This window comes from Perognathus longimembris, chromosome 28 (assembly GCF_023159225.1).
Source record: "Perognathus longimembris pacificus isolate PPM17 chromosome 28, ASM2315922v1, whole genome shotgun sequence".
Classification (NCBI taxonomy): Eukaryota; Metazoa; Chordata; class Mammalia; order Rodentia; family Heteromyidae; genus Perognathus; species Perognathus longimembris.
This window is the reverse complement of record NC_063188.1, coordinates 60655424-60674536: the sequence shown is the minus strand read 5'-3', so window position 1 is coordinate 60674536 and position 19113 is coordinate 60655424. Positions and strand designations below refer to the sequence as shown.

General features: G+C 41.1%; 1 protein-coding gene and 1 long non-coding RNA gene across 3 annotated transcripts in view; one reads left to right on the top strand and one right to left on the bottom strand.

Moving 5' to 3' along the window:
- Ogt (O-linked N-acetylglucosamine (GlcNAc) transferase) overlaps positions 1 to 19113 on the top strand; it is a 51608-nt gene that overhangs the window by 17332 nt on the left and 15163 nt on the right. For both annotated transcript variants that reach the window (XM_048335817.1, XM_048335815.1), the window contains exons 6-18: positions 2431 to 2510; positions 3905 to 4100; positions 4359 to 4499; positions 6460 to 6560; positions 6831 to 6984; positions 7074 to 7175; positions 7369 to 7548; positions 8384 to 8542; positions 9027 to 9116; positions 15355 to 15480; positions 17648 to 17818; positions 17931 to 18047; positions 18134 to 18304. In XM_048335817.1, coding sequence (XP_048191774.1) covers positions 2431 to 2510; positions 3905 to 4100; positions 4359 to 4499; positions 6460 to 6560; positions 6831 to 6984; positions 7074 to 7175; positions 7369 to 7548; positions 8384 to 8542; positions 9027 to 9116; positions 15355 to 15480; positions 17648 to 17818; positions 17931 to 18047; positions 18134 to 18304 — 1788 coding nt within the window. The remainder of the gene's footprint in view (positions 1 to 2430; positions 2511 to 3904; positions 4101 to 4358; positions 4500 to 6459; positions 6561 to 6830; positions 6985 to 7073; positions 7176 to 7368; positions 7549 to 8383; positions 8543 to 9026; positions 9117 to 15354; positions 15481 to 17647; positions 17819 to 17930; positions 18048 to 18133; positions 18305 to 19113) is intronic.
- The window catches only part of LOC125343409, a 28058-nt gene continuing 10113 nt past the window's right edge, over positions 1169 to 19113 (bottom strand). Inside the window, exon 3 of the long non-coding RNA XR_007209329.1 lies at positions 1169 to 1212. This is a non-coding gene — a long non-coding RNA (uncharacterized LOC125343409). The remainder of the gene's footprint in view (positions 1213 to 19113) is intronic.

Sequence of the window (19113 nt, the reverse complement as noted above, 5' to 3'; positions counted from 1 at the left end):
TGTAACTCTTTTTAACTGTATTTTTCTTGTCTTTTTTGGTACTGGGGATTGAGTCCAGGATGTTGTACTTGGTAGGCATGTGCTTTGCCACTGAGCTACATCCCAGCCCTCATTTTAAAAACTGGTTAAAAAGAAATGAAATAACTTTTGTTGTTGTGAGATCAGGACTTGAACTCAGTTCCTAATGCTTTGCTCATTGTCTGGCACTCTACCAACTGAGCCACATTCTCCAACCCTTGTTTTTTTTTTTTTTTTTGGCCAGTCTTGGGGCTTGGACTCAGGGCCTGAGCACTGTCCCTGGCTTCTTTTTGCTCAAGGCTAGCACTCTGCCACTTGAGCCACAGCGCCACTTCTGGCCATTTTCTGTATATGTGGCGCTGGGGAATCGAACCCAGGGCCTCATGTATATGAAGCAGGCACTCTTGCCACTAGGCCATATCCCCAGCCCCTTGTTTTTTTTTTTTAAGCTTTCCAATTTAAGATTCATTGATGTTGCAAAAATATGATGTGCAACAAATCATGATATGACTTTGTATTCCTAACAAGTCAAAGGGAAAAATATATTACATCTCTTTAGTAAATCATGACCAACCCAATTATTATTTTTTTTTTTTTGCCAGTTCTGAGGCTTGAACTCAGGGCCTGAGCACAGTCCCTGGATTCTTTTTGCTCAAGGCTAGCACTCTGCCACTTGAGCCATAGTGCCACTTCTGGCCGTTTGCTATGTATGTGGTGTTGAGGAATCGAACCCAGGGCTTTCATGTATATGAGGCAAGCACTCTTGCCACTGGACCATATTCCCAGTATTTCTTACAGAGACCAAATGAACATCTGTACACATCAGGATTGAGTTTCTCATTGTCAACCTGTTTTTTTTTTCTTTTTTTAAAGAAATGGCCTTGCTGTGTGGCCCAGTCTGGCCTTGAACTCGGGATTCTCTTGCCTCTGCCCTCCCAAGTAGCTGGGATTACAGGTGTGAACTGCCACACCTAGTCTCCTATTCTTTTTTTTTTTTTTTTGGCCAGTCCTGTGACTTGGACTCAGGGCCTGAGCACTGTCCCTGGCTTATTTTTGCTCAAGGCTAGCACCCTGCCACTTGAGCCACAGCGCCACTTCTGGCCGTTTTCTGTATATGTGGTGCTGGGGAATTGAACCCACGGCCTCATGTATACGAGGCAGGCACTCTTGCCACTAGGCCATATTCCCAGCCTCCTTTTTTTTTTTTTGTGCCAGTCCTAGGGCTTGAATTCAGGGCCTGAGCACTGTTCCAGACTTCTTTTTGCTCAAGGCTAGCACTCTACCACTTGAGCCAAAGCACCAGTTCCGGCTTTTTTTTTTATATATGTGGTGCTGAGGAATCGAACCCAGGGCTTCATGTATATGAGGCAAGCACTTTACCACTAGGCTGTATTCCCAGCCCCCTATTATTCTTTAGAAGAGTTGTATTTGCTGATTGTGAATGAAATATGCCAGTGATTGGACTATTCTTGCTCAGTTAAACCAGGATAAAACTGGAATTAAAAATGATTTTTTACTGTGATGCACAGAGGAGTTATATTTACATTAGTCAAGTAATGATAACATTTCCTTTTGGACAGTGTCAGCCCTTCTCTCGTTCTCTCCTTAGACTTTAATTTTTAACTTTTGTTGTTGTTGTTGTGAGGCAGTCTCTAAGCTTTTTGTGCTCAAGGCTAGCACCCTACCACTTTGAGCCACAGCTCCACCTCTGTTTAATTTTTTTTTCTTAAGGACCCATAGGAGACATAGAAAGATATTTGTTTCCTTGTTTATGCAGTGCTGGGTATGGAACCCAGGTCCTCTAAAGAGAGCTATCACTGAACTATATTAGTGAGAAGTTACTTTGAATGATAGGAGCCAGATGCTTGTAATTCTAGCTACTCAGGTGGCTGAGATCTCATCAAGATCAGAGTTCAAAGTCAGTCTCAGCAGGAAGGTCCAAAAGACTGTTATCTCTAAATAACCAGCAAAAAATGGGAAGTGGTAGAGTACCAGTCTTTTTTTTTTGCCAGTCCTGGGGCTTGGACTCAGGGCCTGAGCACTGTCCCTGGCTTCTTTTTACTCAAGGCTAGTACTCTGCCACTTGAGCCACAGCGCCAGTTCTGGCCTTTTCTGTATATGTGGTGCTGAGGAATCGAACCCAGGGCTTCCTGTATACGAGGCAGTCTTGCCACTAGGCCGTATTCCCAGCCCCAAGTACCAGTCTTGAGTGAAAAGTTAGGCAATTGTGTAATTCCCTGAGTTGAAGCCCCAGTATAGGCACAAAAACAAAATGTGAGAGGGTTCAGAAGTGAAATGAGATTTAATTGTTCTAGAAAATGTATTTGGAAGTCTAAAAGGACCTTAAAATAAGACTGTGAATGAGAAGGTAATTTTGCAAAATACTAACATAACTCTAAATGAAATTTTTAGGCTGTAACTCTTGACCCAAATTTTCTGGATGCTTATATAAACTTGGGAAATGTCTTAAAAGAAGCACGCATTTTTGACAGGTGAGACAATGTGTCTTTGCTGATATTTCTTGTCATTGTTATATTGGGGGTTTGAACTGAAATTGTTAGTAACAGATTGAAACATTTTCTTTTCAAATATACTTTCCTCTTGAGTGTCTGCTGTATACCTTTTGTGTATAGGCATAATTTTTTCCTTGTCTTTCTTGGAAGCCTTTATTCTTTGATGGTTTAATTGCCATTTCCTTTATTGTAAAGCTGTTGAAATGATTCTGTGTGTGTGCGCGCTTGCTGGTCCTTAGGCTTGAACTCAGGACCTGGGCACTGTCCTGAGCTTTTCTTGCTCAAAGCTAGCATTCTACCAGTTGAACCACAGTTCCCCTTCTGGATTTTTTGGTAGTTAATAAGTTTCATTGGCCTTTCTGCCTGGGCTGGCAGAAAACCTCCATCCTCAGATCTCAACCTATTGAGCTAGGATTACAGGTATAAGCCACCAGCACCTGGATATGATTGTCTTTTTTTTTTGCCAGCCCTGGGCCTTGGACTCAGGGCCTGAGCACTGTCCCTGGCTTCTTTTTGCTCAAGGCTAGCACTCTGCCACTTGAGCCACAGCGCCACTTCTGGCCGTTTTCTTTATATGTGGTGCTGGGGGATAGAACCCAGTGCTTCATGTATATGAGGCAAGCATTCTTGCCACGAGGCCATATTCCCAGCCCTGATTGTCTTTTCTATTACTTGATCTTGTTCAGTTAGCTAAGTAAATCTGGATTTTTAATTAATTTTTTTGTCAGAAGAAAATCTCTTATGGGATTAGTCAGCCTTTTGTGAAAAGTACATTTTATTTTTAAAATTTTTTTTGGCCAGTCCTGGGCCTTGGACTCAGGGCCTGAGCACTGTCCCTGGCTTCTTTTTTTTTTTTTTTGCTCAAGGCTAGCACTCTGCCACTTGAGCCACAGCGCCCCTTCTGGCCGTTTTCTATATACGTGGTGCTGGGGAATCGAACCCAGGGCTTCATGTATACAAGGCAAGCACTCTTGCCAATAGGCCATATCCCCAGCCCTGAAAAGTACTTTTTTTTTTTTTTGGTCAGTCCTGGGCCTTGGACTCAGGGCCTGAGCACTGTCCCTGGCTTCTTCCCGCTCAAGGCTAGCACTCTGCCACTTGCGCCACAGAGCCACTTCTGGCCGTTTTCTGTATATGTGGTGCTGGGGAATCGAACCTAGGGCCTCGTGTATCCGAGGCAGGCACTCTTGCCACTAGGCTATATCCCCAGCCCCTGAAAAGTACATTTTATAAAGGTGATATTTTGGTTTGAGGTTAAGTATAATAAAGTAGAAATTAATAGTAATAGGTTTTAATTGATATGTTTAGTATACTGTAGCTAGCATGAATTATAGCTATAATTAAAAATTAATGTGTACTTTCTTTATTCACAGAGCTGTGGCAGCTTACCTTCGTGCCCTAAGTTTGAGTCCAAATCATGCAGTGGTGCACGGCAACCTTGCTTGTGTATACTATGAGCAAGGCCTAATAGATCTGGCAATAGACACCTACAGGCGAGCCATTGAACTGCAACCACATTTCCCTGATGCTTACTGCAATCTAGCAAATGCTCTTAAAGAGAAAGGCAGTGTAAGGAGTTTTATTCCTTCTGTTGTTACTTCTTTGCTACTTGTTAGGATTAACTTACATGTTACATGTAAGTGTTGAGATGACTATTTAGTTTTCTTGGAGTTTTGGTTGATGTGAAAAACACCAAAAATATATGTCCTCTATAGAGTATTACCAGTCATTAGATGTACTTCTTAAAATTATTGGAACCGTATCATGGGTGGATCTGTGAACCTTCTGTATAGTTTTTTTTACAAGTAGTTATATTTTATTTTCCAGGTTGCTGAAGCAGAAGATTGTTATAATACAGCTCTCCGCCTATGTCCTACTCATGCAGACTCTCTGAACAACTTAGCCAACATCAAACGAGAACAAGGAAACATTGAAGAGGCAGTTCGCTTGTATCGTAAAGCATTAGAAGTATGTTGAGGCTGGTGTGGTTGGGGTTACAGCTATGTGATAATCAAGGGAGAGTAGTTAAGTGTACCCTGTCATCCACCGTGTGTGTGTGTGTGTGTGTGTGTGTGTGTGTGTGTGTGTGTGTTAGTGTTAGACAGACCTACCTGAGAATTAAGCTCTAGGCCTGGGGCATTATTCCTGAGCTTTTATATTCAAGACTAGCACTTGGGCCACAGCTTATATTTGGCTTTCTTTTTTTTCTCTTTTTTTAAAAAATTTATTTATTAAACAAAATTTTTTTGACAACGTGTTGTGCCAAAAAAAGGTATATTTGGCTTTCTTGGTGGCTAGTCAACTGTTGCAGGCTGGCTTCTAACCATGGTCCTCAGATCCCAGCCTCCTGAGTAGTTAGCATTACAGGTTTAAGCCACCATTGCCCAGCTTCATCCACTTCTTTTTGTAAAAATAGTTGTTGAGTCACTTGAAAGACCTCATCGAACCAATCAGAACCAATCACTGAGCCAGTAATTGTGTTTTTTTTTTGCCAGACTTGGGGCTTGAACTCGGCCTAGGCATTCTCCCTGAGCATCATTTGCTTACGGCTAGCACTCTACCACTTGAGCCACAGTACCATTCTGGCCTTTTCTGTTTATGTGCTACTGAGAAATGGAATTCAGTGCTTCATGCATGCTGGGCAAGCACGGCCAGTAAGCCACATTCCCAGCCCAGTAATTGTGTCCTCAAGATACATTGTAAGATCCTGAGTACCGTTCAAGAAAATCTTTACCCTCAACATATAAAGGTCAAAAATTGACCTCTCAGTGGAATACAATAGCTCAAAAGCTATGTATGTACGTTCATATAGACTACTGTCTACATATTGTCTAATGTCGACATTACATTTAAAGCCCTAGGTGAATTTTCTTTGGTGTAGGCCACGTGGCTACTGTATATGTTCTTGGTACATTGTGTATTGTATATATGTCTACTTGACCTAGGGAAGGGAAAGCAAAACAGGGTGTAAGATAGCACAAGAAATGTACACACTGCCCTACTATGTAACTGTACCCTTTTTGCACAACACGTCAAAAAATTTTTGTTTAATAAATAAATTACAAAAAAAAAGAAAATCCTTACCTATATTCAGAGTTCTTTACTTAAGGATAGATAAGTTCTGTCCAAAGAAGTTATAGCCAGTAAGCTATAAATCAAGAGAAGTTACCAATAAGTAAAGAATGTCAGTGTCTGATGGCTGTAAGGTGGTTAGTAGGAATGGTAGGAGTTTGGAATACAGAGGAGTTTTTTGTTAGTGCTGTAGTGGCCAGCATCAACAAGGAAGGGAGGTCTGCCTCACGTTTGAAACAAGAAATGATACAGATAGAAGAGGTGGAATTTGCTGGGTGCCAGTGGCTTATGCCTGTACCCCTAGCTACTAAGGAAGCTGAGATCTGAGGATTGCAATTTGAAGCCAGCCCTGGCAGGACAGGCTCTAATCTCTGATTAACCACTCCAAAACCAGAAGTGGTGCTGTAGAGCGCTAGCCCTGAGCTGAATTGCTTAGGGACAGGGCCCAGGCCCAGAGTTCAAGCCCCATGACAGACAAAAAAAGAAGAGGTGGAATTTGAGTTATTTACGAATGAATAGACAAAAGATGGAGGGAAGTATAGGGCCATAATTAAACTTGAACAATGTTCTTAAGGTTGTGGGAAGATACTATTGTTGCTTTGGCATTTTTTTTTTTTTTTTGGGCCAGTCCTGGGCCTTGGACTCAGGGCCTGAGCACTGTCCCTGGCTTCTTCCCGCTCAAGGCTAGCACTCCGCCACTTGAGCCACAGCGCCGCTTCTGGCCGTTTTCTGTATATGTGGTGCTGGGGAATCGAACCTAGGGCCTCGTGTATCCGAGGCAGGCACTCTTGCCACTAGGCTATATCCCCAGCCCTGGCATTTTTTTTTAACTTAATTGTGATCTTTACTCTTACAGGTTTTCCCAGAGTTTGCTGCTGCCCATTCAAATTTAGCCAGTGTCCTACAACAGCAGGGCAAACTGCAGGAAGCTCTAATGCATTATAAGGAAGCTATTCGGTAAGAAACTCATTCTGGTTTTTTTTCCCCCTTTCTGGTATTTAATTTCCAAGTGTTTGGTATTTGGCAAGTGCTAAAATGACTTCATTTTTCTTTTTTCCCAGTTCTGGGATCAAACCCAGTGTCTCACACATGGTAGGCAAGCAGTCTAGCCCTGTGCCACCACATCCCTAGTTTCTAAAATATCATTTAATAACAATAGAACAAGTTAATATTCTAAGGATTAGGATTTTTGTACTAGATAAGTAAAACCTTCATCTTCTCCTTCAGAATCAGCCCTACCTTTGCCGATGCTTACTCTAACATGGGAAATACTCTGAAGGAGATGCAGGATGTTCAGGGAGCTCTGCAGTGTTATACTCGTGCCATACAGATTAATCCTGCATTTGCAGATGCTCACAGCAATCTGGCTTCCATTCACAAGGTACTGCTGTTTATTATCACATGTTCATCTTAACCCTGAATGTCTAATTTTTAGAAACTTCTTACTCTTCCACTTTTATTTATTTCTAGGATTCAGGGAATATTCCAGAAGCAATAGCTTCTTATCGTACAGCTCTGAAACTTAAGCCTGATTTTCCTGATGCTTATTGTAACTTGGCTCATTGCTTACAGGTAAATAACAGACCAGTAATTGTCTTTCAGAATTGTAGTCACTGTTAATTTAATTGTTAGGCACTGTAACAATCCACACATGGCTGGAGACAATATTTTTAATAGATTATCAATGTTATTGTAGATCAAAAACAAAACATTAAATCCTTGAATAGAGTTTTCAGCATAATGACTTCTTTTTGCTTCTATCTAGATTGTCTGTGATTGGACAGACTATGATGAGCGAATGAAGAAATTGGTCAGTATTGTGGCTGACCAGTTAGAGAAGAACAGATTGCCTTCTGTGCACCCTCATCATAGTATGCTGTATCCTCTTTCTCATGGCTTCAGGAAGGCTATCGCTGAGAGGCATGGGAACCTCTGCTTGGATAAGGTGTATTTTTTTTTTTAAATCTTTGGTTGTAAACTAAAACTGATTGGGAAAAGTATACAGATCCAATGGATGGCTGAAGGAATTAAGGTGAATGTACCCAGATTGAGAAATGGGATTTTGCTCCCATTGTTTGCTGAGCACAACCTCCTTCACCCCAAAGGATGGAATCCTTAACTTAGAACATTAACAAGTGATGTGTTTTCCTTTATATTGAAAACCATGATGTTTAATAAAGTATGTGGCATTTTTTACATTCCTCTTTGAGAATAAAAATGGTGCTTGATTATTAGAGTTTGGAATTTGGTTCAGAAAATAGGTACTTGGCAAATGCCAAATAAATGGCAAATTCTGTGTGTGTGTGTTTTGCCAGTCCTGGGGCTTGAACTCAGGTCCTGTGCTCTGTTCCTGAGCCTCTCTCTGCTCAAGGCTAGCACTCTTACCTCTTGAGCCACAGCACCACTTCCAGCCTTTTCTGTTTACGTGAGACTGAGCAATCGAACCCAGGGCTTCATGCATGCTAGGCACTCTACCACTAAGTCACAACTCAAGCCCAATGTGTAAGTTTTTTTTCCTGAAGAATTTCTACAGGGTTTCTGAAATAGCTCAGGGTTTTGTTGTAGTACAATTTTAGGTTTTTCTCAGGCTATTTCATTGGTCTTAGGAATAGATCATGTAATAAGCATATTGCATAAACTACTAAGATTGTGTCAAATTTGATAAATATGATGTTTTCTCAGATTTTACACTCAGTAGGTATAGAACATTTGGTGTGTTTACCTTTCTTATATGTAAATGCACATATATGCTTTACAAATGAGCATGTTTCTGTTGGTAGATTAATGTCCTTCATAAACCACCATATGAACATCCAAAAGACTTGAAGCTCAGTGATGGCCGATTACGTGTAGGATATGTGAGTTCTGACTTTGGGAATCATCCTACTTCTCACCTTATGCAGTCTATTCCAGGCATGCACAATCCTGATAAATTTGAGGTAAGACTAATATTTCTCTAGAATCATTTTTTTTTTTTTTTTGGCCAGTCCTGGGCCTTGGACTCAGGGCCTGAGCACTGTCCCTGGCTTATTTTTTTTTGCTCAAGGCTAGCACTCTGCCGCTTGAGCCACAGCGCCACTTCTGGCCGTTTTCTGTATATGTGGTGCTGGGGAATTGAACCCAGTGCCTCATGTATTTGAGGCAAGCACTCTTGCCACTAGGCCATATCCCCAGCCCTCTAGAATCATTTTTAAACAAATGTTATTGAGCACGGTTGTACATACCTGTAATCCCAGCACTGGATTGCAAACTTGAGGCCAGCCTGAGCTACATAGTGAGTTCCAGGCCCAATTTACCTGGCAAGACCCTGTTTCAAAGACAAACATAACCTACATTGGTGGCTTTACTGACTCCTTAGGTGTTAAACTGTCTTTGGAACTATTGGGACCAAAATTAATAGGTATATTTTATGCTACCTTTCAGGTATTTTGTTATGCCCTGAGTCCAGATGATGGCACAAACTTCAGAGTGAAGGTGATGGCAGAAGCCAATCATTTTATTGACCTTTCACAGGTAGGTGAAGCTGTGTGTGGGGTGGGGTGGGTATGTGTGTGGTTCTGAGTGTGTCTTGGGGGTCAAATTCAAGGTCTGAGTGCTGTCCTTGAGAGCTTCTTTTATTCAGTGCTAGTGATCTACTACTTGCCACAGTGCCAGTTTTGGTTTTCTGGTCTTAATTGGAGATGAGAGTCTCATGGACTTTTGTAACCAGGCTGGCTTTGAACAGCCACCCTCAGCTCTCAACCTCCTAAGTAGCTAGGATTGTAAGTGTGAGCCACTAGTGTCCTGCTATACTTCCAACATTTTTTATTTTGAACAAATTTGAATAAAATTACTGACTTAGTGGTTTTTATTTTATTTTTTTAGTGCCAGTACTGTGGCTTGAACAAAGGCCCCTGTGCTATTTCCTTAGTTCTTTTTCTCAAGGCAGGTACTCTGCCACTTTAGCTATATCTTACACGTGTGTGTGTGTGTGTGTGTGTGTGTGTGTGTGTGTGTTAGGGATTCAACTCAGGACCTCATGCATACTAACTAATATAGTCTGTTTTTGTCATTTTTTTTTGTCCATCCTGGGGCTTAAACTTTCTGCCTGGATGCTGTCTCAGCATTTTTACTCAAAGCTAGCATTCTTTAACTGTGAGCCACAGCACCACTTTCAGTTTTCTGGTGCTAAATTGGGGATAAGAGTCTCATGGAGCCCAGACTGACTGAACGGTAATCTTTAGATCTCAGCTTCCTGAGTAGCTAAGATTACAGGCATGAGCTATAGGTGCCTGGTATAGTCTATTTTTTAAAAAATTTATTTATTAATTGAACACAAATTTTTTGACAAGGTGTTGTGCAAAAAGGGTACAGTTACATAGTAGGGCATTTCTTTTTTTTTTTGGCCAGTCCTGGGGCTTGGACTCAGGGCCTAAGCACTGTCCCTGGCTTCTTTTTGCTCAAGGCTAGCACTCTGCCACTTGAGCCACAGCGCCACTTCTGGCCATTTTCTGTATATGTGGTGCTGGGGAATCGAACCCAGGGCCTCATGTATATGAGACAGGCACTCTTGCCACTAGGCCATATCCCCAGCCCCGTTTCTTGTGATATCTTACACCCTGTTTTTCTTTCCCTTCCCTAGGTCAGGTGGTATAGTCTATTTTTGGTGCTAAGTGTTAAACATGAATTACTATACATGGGGAGTTAAGTTGGTTTTATTTTCTTGTTCATTTGTGTTTGTAATTATCATGGCTTTTGCTGAAGTTGCAAATAAAACTTAATATATTTGTGCTTAGATGTGTGCTTGAATTCAGGATCTGGGTACTGTCCCTGAGCTTTTTTTATTTGCAATTGTGGGGCTTGAACTCAGGGCTTGGGTGCTGTCCATGAGTTCTTTTCGCTCAAGGCTAGCACCCTACCCCTTTAAACCACAACTCTACTTCCAGTGTTTGAGTGATTAATTGGAGGTAAGAGTCTCATGGGTGCTTTTCTGCTTGGGTTGGCGTTGAACCATGATCCTTATATCTCAGCCTACTGATTAGGATTACAAGTGTGAGCCACCAGTACCTCTATCCTTGAGCTTTTCTTTTTTGCTCGAGGTAGCACTCTTTATCAGTTGAGCCACATCTCCACTTCCTTTTGTGTGTGTGTGTGTGTGTGTGTGTGTGTGTGTGTGTGTGTGTGTGTGTGTGTGTGTGTGTGTGTGTGTGCGTGTGTGTGTGTGTGTGCGCGCGCTTTGGGCTAGGTAGTTGGTAGTTTACTAGTGGATAAGAGTCTTAAGGACTTGGCTGCTTAGCCTGGATTCAAATTGCAATTTTCAGATCTTGATCTCTTTTTTCTTCTTAAAGTTATTATAAAAGTAATGTGCAGAGGAGTTATAGTTACATAAATCAAGTAAAGAGGACATTTCTTTTTGAACAGTGTAACCACTTCCTTCATTCTCTCACTGATTTTCCCCTCCCATCCCCACCTACAAGTTTGGTTTTGTTTTTTTTTGCCAGTCCTGGGGCGTGAACTCAGGGCCTGAGCACTGTCCCTGGCTTCTTTTTGCTCAAGGCTAGCACTCTACCACTTGAGCCATAGCGCTACTTCTGGCTTTTTCTATATATGTGGTGCTGAGGAATCGAACCCAGGGCTTCATGTATACGAAATGAGCACTTTACCACTAGGCCATATTCCCAGCCTCTGTATAGTTCATTTTTAACATAGTGTCTAGTAAGTTGCATTTGTTTACTCCTGGGCCTCTTACCCTTCCAAAGACAGATAAGTGAACAAACAAGACAAAAAGGAAACAAAAACAGCAACAAAGATAAAACTTGTTTTTTTTTCCTGGAGTTCATTTTGATATATTATTTTATATGATCAGATGCACATAGGCTTTGCACTTTGTATTCCTCTCCTGAGTATCCTCCCTCTGTCTCACTGTGTGTGAATGCCTAGAGTCCTGTATAATTTATCATGTCCTAGTGTATTTTAAGATCTCGGCCTCTTAAGGCCAACTTGAACTTATACTTGAGGTGCTAGTTCTGAACTTGAGTCTTGTACTTGCTAGGCAGGTGTTCTACCACTTGAACCGTGCCTCTAGTCCTGAGCCAGCACTTTTGATAGGAAAAAATAATAAATGTTAGTTGAATAAATTAACAAAATGAAGAATAAACAGGCCATGTAAAGAAAATAAATGAAGTATTTATTTTGTAGACATTTGCCTTTGCTTGTCTTCTGTACTTGGTTCTGTTCTTTTTTAACTTGTCTTCTGTACTTGGCTGTATTTTTTCCTCTAAGTGTAATTTTATGGTAAATTAAGGTTGAAATCTGTGTGGGAATTAAGTTTGCTGAGTATGTACATCTAATTTTATAGATTTTATTGGTTACTTTGACTAATAGAGGTAATGTGCAATATAAATAAATGAGTGGCATATTTGCATATATATGTGTATATATAAATAAGTGACATACAGTATAGGCACCTGACACAATTATACATATATGTACACATGCATGTACTTGTGTGTGTATATGTATTGAAATCTTAGCAGAAAGGTTGTGAGACTCTTGTTACTTAATAGTGTGTACCATTGGTGGCTCACACATGTAGTCCTAGATACTCAGGAATCTGAGATCTGAGGATCACATTTTGAAGCTATCCTAGGCAAGAAAGTCTGTGAGACTCTTAGCTCTGGTTAATCACAGAAAAAGGCGTAAGTGGCGCTGTGGCTCAAATGGTAGAGTTCTAGCCTTGAGCAAAAGGAGTCCAGGGACAGTGCCCTGGCCTAGAGTTCAAACCCCAGGACAATGAAAAAGAATAGTGTTCACTAACATGTTTTTGCATCATAGCAGTTGCACTTCAAAAGTACATTTGGGGGCTGGGAATGTGGCTTAGTGGTAGAGTGCTTGCTTGCCTAGCATGCATGAAACCCTGGGTTTGATTCCTCAGCACCACATAAACAGATAAAGCTGGAAGTGGTGCTGTGACTTGAGTGGTAAAGAGTGTTAGCCTTGATTAAAAGGAAGCCAGGGACAGTGCCCAGGCCCTGAGTTCAAGCCCCAGGACTGGCAAATTTTTTTTCCTGTTTTATCTTTTTTGTAATGTGTGTGTGTGTGTGTGTGTGTGTGTGTGTGTGTGTGTCTGTGTGTCTGTGTGTCTGTGTGTCTGTGTGTCTGTGTGTCTGTATGTATTTATTGTCTCTTTTGTGCGCTAGTCATTTAAAAAGGATAATTAGGTAGTTGTACAGTGAGGTTAACAATTCCAGATGTTAGGTTAGAAATGCAATGCTTTTTGGTCAGTGTCATCCCTTGTTCTCCCCCTTTCCTCTGCTCTACCTTCAAATTATGTAGTTCATTGAATATAATGACAGTATTAGCTCACCCTTCCTCCTTCCATTTGTGTGGTCTCCTTTTCATTGCCCTCCCCACAAAAGAATATTTCCACTTCCTGGCTTTCATTTTGATTTTGTTTGTTGAGAGGAGCTATGCCTTCGAACTCCTCCCCTAAGTATGCCATCCTTTAGTCTATGCACATATTCATAGAGCCTGGTGTATGTTATCATGCATGCATGTTGTTTGTATTTTAGATCTAGCTACCACAAAAGAGAAAAATTAGGCACCATTTTTCTGTCAAACCCTGACTTACTTCACTTAAAGTTTTATTATAAGTCTATCAATTTCCCTGCAAGTGACAAGAATATTCTTTTTTTCTTTGCCAGCCCTGGGGCTTGAACTCAGAGCCTGAGCACTGTCCCTGGCTTCTTTTTGCTCAAGGCTAGCACCCTGCCACTTGAGCCACAGCGCCACTTCTGGCCATTTTCTATATATGTGGTGCTGGGGAATCGAACCCAGGGCTTCATGTATATGAGGCAAGCATTCTTGCCACGAGGCCATATTCCCAGCCCCTGTCCCTAGTTTCTTTTTGTTCAAGGCTAGCACTCTTCCAGTTGAGCCACAGAGCCACTTTGGGCCTTTTCTATATATGTGGTGCTAGGAATCGAACGCAGGGCTTCATGTATGCAAGGCAAGCACTCTTGCCTCTAGGCCATATTCCCAGCTTTACAAGAATATTCTTTCTAGTAGGTGCCAATAGCTCACACCTGTAATCCTTGCTACCAAGGAGGCTGAGATCTGAAGATAGTAGTTCGAATGCCCGGGCAGGAAAGTGTGTAAGACTCTCCTCTCCCAATTAACCACCAGAAAACCAGAAGTGGCACAGTGTCTCAAAGTGGTAGAGTGCTAGCCCTGAGCAAAAAAGCTCAGGGGCAGCTCCCAGGTCCTGAGTTCAAGCCCCAGGACTGGCAAAAACAAAACAAAAAATATTCTTGGTAGTAGATGAGTAAAAGTCATTGTATATATATGCTACTCATTTGTTGTAGGACATCTGGGTTGTTTCCATAACTTGGCTATTGTGAGTAGAGAGAGTGGCAATGAACATGAATGAGCACATGCCATTATTGTATCCTGACACGTAATATTTGTGGTAGATTGCTGGATCATAGGGGAGTTCTTAAATTTAGTTTTTAAATTTTTTAATTATTATAAAGGTTATGTACAGTGTGGTTACAGTTAATGTAAGTCATATAAAGAGTACTTTTTTTTTGGACAATGTCACCTTTTCCCTTACTGTTTCCCAATGTTTCCCTCCCATTCCCACCTATAAGTTGCATGGTTCATTTTCAACATAGTGTCCAACGAGTATGTTCCCCCCCCCCCCCCCCCGGCACTATTTTGCCGGTGTTATTATAGAGGTGATGTACAGAGAGGTTATAATTACATGAGTCAGGTAATGAGTACATTTTCTTTCCTATGGTGTCTTCTGTCACCTTATTCTCTCCCAGTCCCTCCCTCTCTGCTCCACCCAGGACTTGTATAGTTTACTTTCATTGTGTCCAGTGAGCTCCACTGCTGTACTTAGGAAAAAAAATGCAAGTCCTGGGGCTTGAACTTAGGGCCTGAGCTCTGTCCCTGAGCCTCTCTACTCAAGGCTAGAGCTCTACTACTTGAGCCACAGTACTACTTCTGGCCTTTTCTGTTTATGTGGCACTGAGGAACTGCTGTACTTTTTCACCTTTTTTTTTTTTTTTTTGGATATATACTCTTTACCCAAACCCTTCCGAAGATGTACACATGAACACACCATACATAAGGTGAAGAAGACAGAAACTGCTTCTTTTGTTTTCTTTTTCTGTAATGCATTGAGATAAATTTTATTGTTTTTCTTTTTTGTCAGTTATGGGGCTTGAACTTAGCATTTGGGTGTTGTGCTTGGGCTCTTGTTCAAGGGTAGCACTCTACCACTTTGAGCGACAACTCTACTTCCGGTTTTCTGGTGGTTAATTGGGTAAGAGTCCCATGGACGTTTCTGCCTGGGCTGGCTTTGAACTGTGATTCTCAGATCTCAGCCTCCTGTGTAGCTAATATTATAGGCATGAGCCACCAGCACCTAGCCTTTTTTATGGCTTTTTTTTTGGCCAGTCCAGGGGCTTGGACTCAAGGCCTGAGCACTGTCGCTGGCTTGTTTTTGCTCAAGGCTAGCACTCTGCCACTTGAGCCACAGCGCCACTTCTGGCCGTTTTCTGTATATGTGGTGCTGGGGAATTGAACCTAGGGCTTCATGTATAGGAGGCAAGCACTCTTGCCACTAACTAGGCCATATTCCCAGACCTTTTTTATGGCTTTTAACCAAATTCCTGACCTATATTAATGTAGTTAATTTTTTAAAATGTAATACCACTAAAATTAATTAGTCTAAGATGGTACATAGTTTTTGTTTTCTGTTCTATAGATTCCATGTAATGGAAAGGCAGCTGATCGCATCCATCAGGATGGAATTCACATACTCATAAATATGAATGGCTATACCAAGGGCGCTCGAAATGAACTCTTTGCCCTCAGGCCAGCTCCTATTCAGGTAAGAGAACTGATAGCAATCATTCATCACACGTAATGGATTAAAAAGGCAGTGATGTGGGTTTTTTTTTCATCCTCTGACCTTTGAAATAAAGGTAGAATGGGCTGGGGATATGGCCTTGTGGCAAGAGTGCTTGCGTCGTATACATGAGGCCCTGGGTTCGATTCCCCAGCACCACATATACAGAAAATGGCCAGAAGTGGCGCTGTGGCTCAAGTGGCAGAGTGCTAGCCTTGAGCAAGAAGAAGCCAGGGACAGTGCTCAGGCCCTGAGTCCAAGCCCCAGGACTGGCCCCCCTCCCAAAAAAAATGCAGAATGCTGGGCTGGGAATATGGCCTAGTGGCAAGATTGTTTGCCTCGTATACATGAAGCCCTGGGTTTGATTCTTCAGTACCACATATATAGAAAAGGCCAGAAAGAGGCGCTGTGGCTCAAGTGGCAGAGTGCTAGACTTGAGAAAAAAAAAAAAAAGCCAGGGACAGTGCTCAGGCTCTGAGTCGAAGTGCCAGGACTGCCCCCCCCCCAAAAAAAAGGCAGAATGCTTTATTTTTAGAAACTTAATACTCTTGAAATGTATAAGGATAGAATACTGAGTATAGACTAGTGCTAACTGCTATATGTATATGGAAACATGGTTGGACATAAACAGTTGTTTTGCCTTGAAAATTGAAAACCATTTTTTTTGTTGTTGTTGGTTTTGGGTCTTGAACTCAGGGCCTGGGCACTGTCCCTGTGCCTCTTTGTGATCAAGGCTAGCACTCTACCACTGAGCCACTTCACCACTTCTGGCCTTTTCTCGTTATATGGTACTGAGGAATCAAGCCCAAGGTTTCATGCATGCGAGGCAAGCACTACCAGTAAGCCACATTCCTAGCCATTCTGTTAGATTTTGTTTTTTGAACTTAGGGTTTGGGAGCTGTCCCAGACCCTCTTTGTGCTCACACAGCTAGTGTTCTACCACTTTAGCCACAGTGCCACTTCTGGTTTTTGAGTGGTTAATTGGAGATAAGAGTTTCAAGGGGAGTTTTGTGTCCAATCCTCAGATCATCAGCCTCCTGAGTAGCTAGGATTATAGGTGTGAGCCACCAGCACCAGGCTTAGAAAACCATTTTTCCACTGACAAGCTTAGTCTAAAATCCTACTTGTGTGCTCTTGGCTAAAGAACTAAACCTTGTTCATTTATTTGTACACATAATTTTAGAACCTATTGATAAGAGCTATTAAAAGACACTTCCTAAGGAATAGTTGACACACAAAAATCTGCAGGTATTTACTGTATACTAATTGATGAATTTAAAGATAAAGAATGCCAATGAAGGTTCTTTTATTGTTAAAGTTGTACAAAAAGTTTCAATTCCATAAGTCAATTTGAGAACAGTGTATCTTTATCAGTGTTGCCCCCTCCATCATTATTCCCCATTCTCCACTTCCATCCCTACGCTTAATGATAAAGGTTTTAGTCCTTTTTTTAAAGTGTAGCCCAGGCTGGTCTCAAATTCATGATCTTCCTGCCTCATCCTCCTTTTTGATTACTGGTGTTGGCCACCATGACTGGCTTAGTCCTTTTATTTATTTATTTATTTAGTCATTCATTCATTCATTCATTCATTCATTCATTCATTCATTCATTCATTCATTTATTTATTTATTTATTTATTTATTTATTTATTTATTTATTTATTTATTTATTTATTTATTTGCCCCAGGGCTCAAACTCAGGACCTGGGCACTCTCCCTGGGCTTCTTTTTTTTTTTTTTTTAATTTGTTTTATTTTTTGTTTTTGCCAGTCCTAGGGCTTGATCAGAGCCTGAGCACTGTCCCTGGCTTCTTTTTGCTTAAGGCTAACAGTGAGCCATAGTGCCACTTCTGTTTTTTTTCTGCTTATATGGTACTTAGGAATCAAACCCAGGGTTTCATGCATGCTAGGCAAGCACTCTACCACTAAGCCACATTCCCAGCTCCCCCAACCCCCCACCCCCGCCTGGGGCTTCTTTTTACTCAAGGCTAGCACTCTAACCACTTGAGCTAGCAACTTCCAGCTTTTCCTGTTTATGTGGTACTGAGGAATTGAACCCAGGGCTTCATGTACTCTAGGCAAGCACTCTACCACTACGCCACATTCCCAGCCCCATGGTTTTAGTCTTGATTTTCTTTCTTTTTTTAAAGGCAATGTGGCTCGGCTATCCTGGTACTAGTGGTGCACTTTTCATGGATTATATCATCACAGATCAAGAAACCTCACCAGCGGAAGTTGCTGAGCAATATTCTGAGAAGCTGGCATATATGCCTCATACTTTCTTTATTGGTGATCATGCTAATATGTTCCCTCATCTGAAGGTAGGTAGAAAATACTACTCGGTGGGATTTAAAAGAATTCTGATTATTTGTAGCTTTGTTATTGTCCATATACATCCTAAAATGCATGTCTGCAATTTATTTTTTCCATTAGAAAAAAGCAGTTATTGATTTTAAGTCCAATGGGCACATTTATGACAATCGGATTGTTCTGAATGGCATCGATCTCAAAGCATTTCTTGATAGCCTACCAGATGTGAAAATTGTCAAGGTCAGAATTTAGTCTATTTATCATTGGTATGAACTTAACTACATTTGGGGTCTTTCCCCTAGTCATACATTTTGTGTATTTTTTAGATGAAATCTTGTGATGGAGGAGACAATGCAGAAAGCAGCAACGCAGCTCTTAATATGCCTGTCATTCCAATGAATACTATTGCAGAAGCAGTAATTGAAATGATTAACAGGGGGCAGATCCAAATAACAATTAATGGGTTCAGTATTAGCAATGGACTGGCAACTACCCAGGTGAGAAGAGAATAAAAGATTGCAATTATATATCACTATGCAGTTATTTCAAACCTCATAATAATAAGTATCATTACTACTGTCTTATATATGAGGAAGTGAGTTCAGTGAAAACTGGAATCTTTTGAAGATTTTGTTTAAAAAGTCCCCAGTATGCAACAAGCTTACTTATTATGAGTATGGTATATTAATACCTTGTTTTTTCCCCCTGCCTGTATGGGTTTACTCAGCATACGACAGGCCATATGTTTACATCATGTATCTTGTTGCTTAACTGTAAATTGATTTTTTTCTGTGATGAAAATCCTACTCAAACTTTTAATTTCCACTAGGAATCTTTTCCTGAATTATTCTCTAACCTATCCATCTCTATTCCAGTAGATATCTGACTTCTGTGTTTCTGTAGCATATGGGGTTTTTCATTACATTCAGCACAATGCACTATAATTCCCTGTGTTTATGTCCTTCAGTGAATGGAATTACTTTAGGACCCGTGGTTAATCATAGCAATGTAACATGTGCTCAGTGATATATAAGTAACAAATATGTTGTTCTGTTGAGAGAGTATAAAGGCAAGGATCCCAGACATGTTCACAGTTAACCATTTTGTTGAAATGTCCATACACAGCAATGTAAGAAAACATTCAAATGTTGAAGGGGGGTTAGAAGTTAAGACTACCCTGTGGTCACTGTATATGATTTTGGTACACTGGATATTGTACATATGCTTATCTGAACTAGGGAAGGGAAAGAAAAATGAGGGAGGGTGTAACAAATAAGACAAGAAATGCACTCACTACCTTATGTTA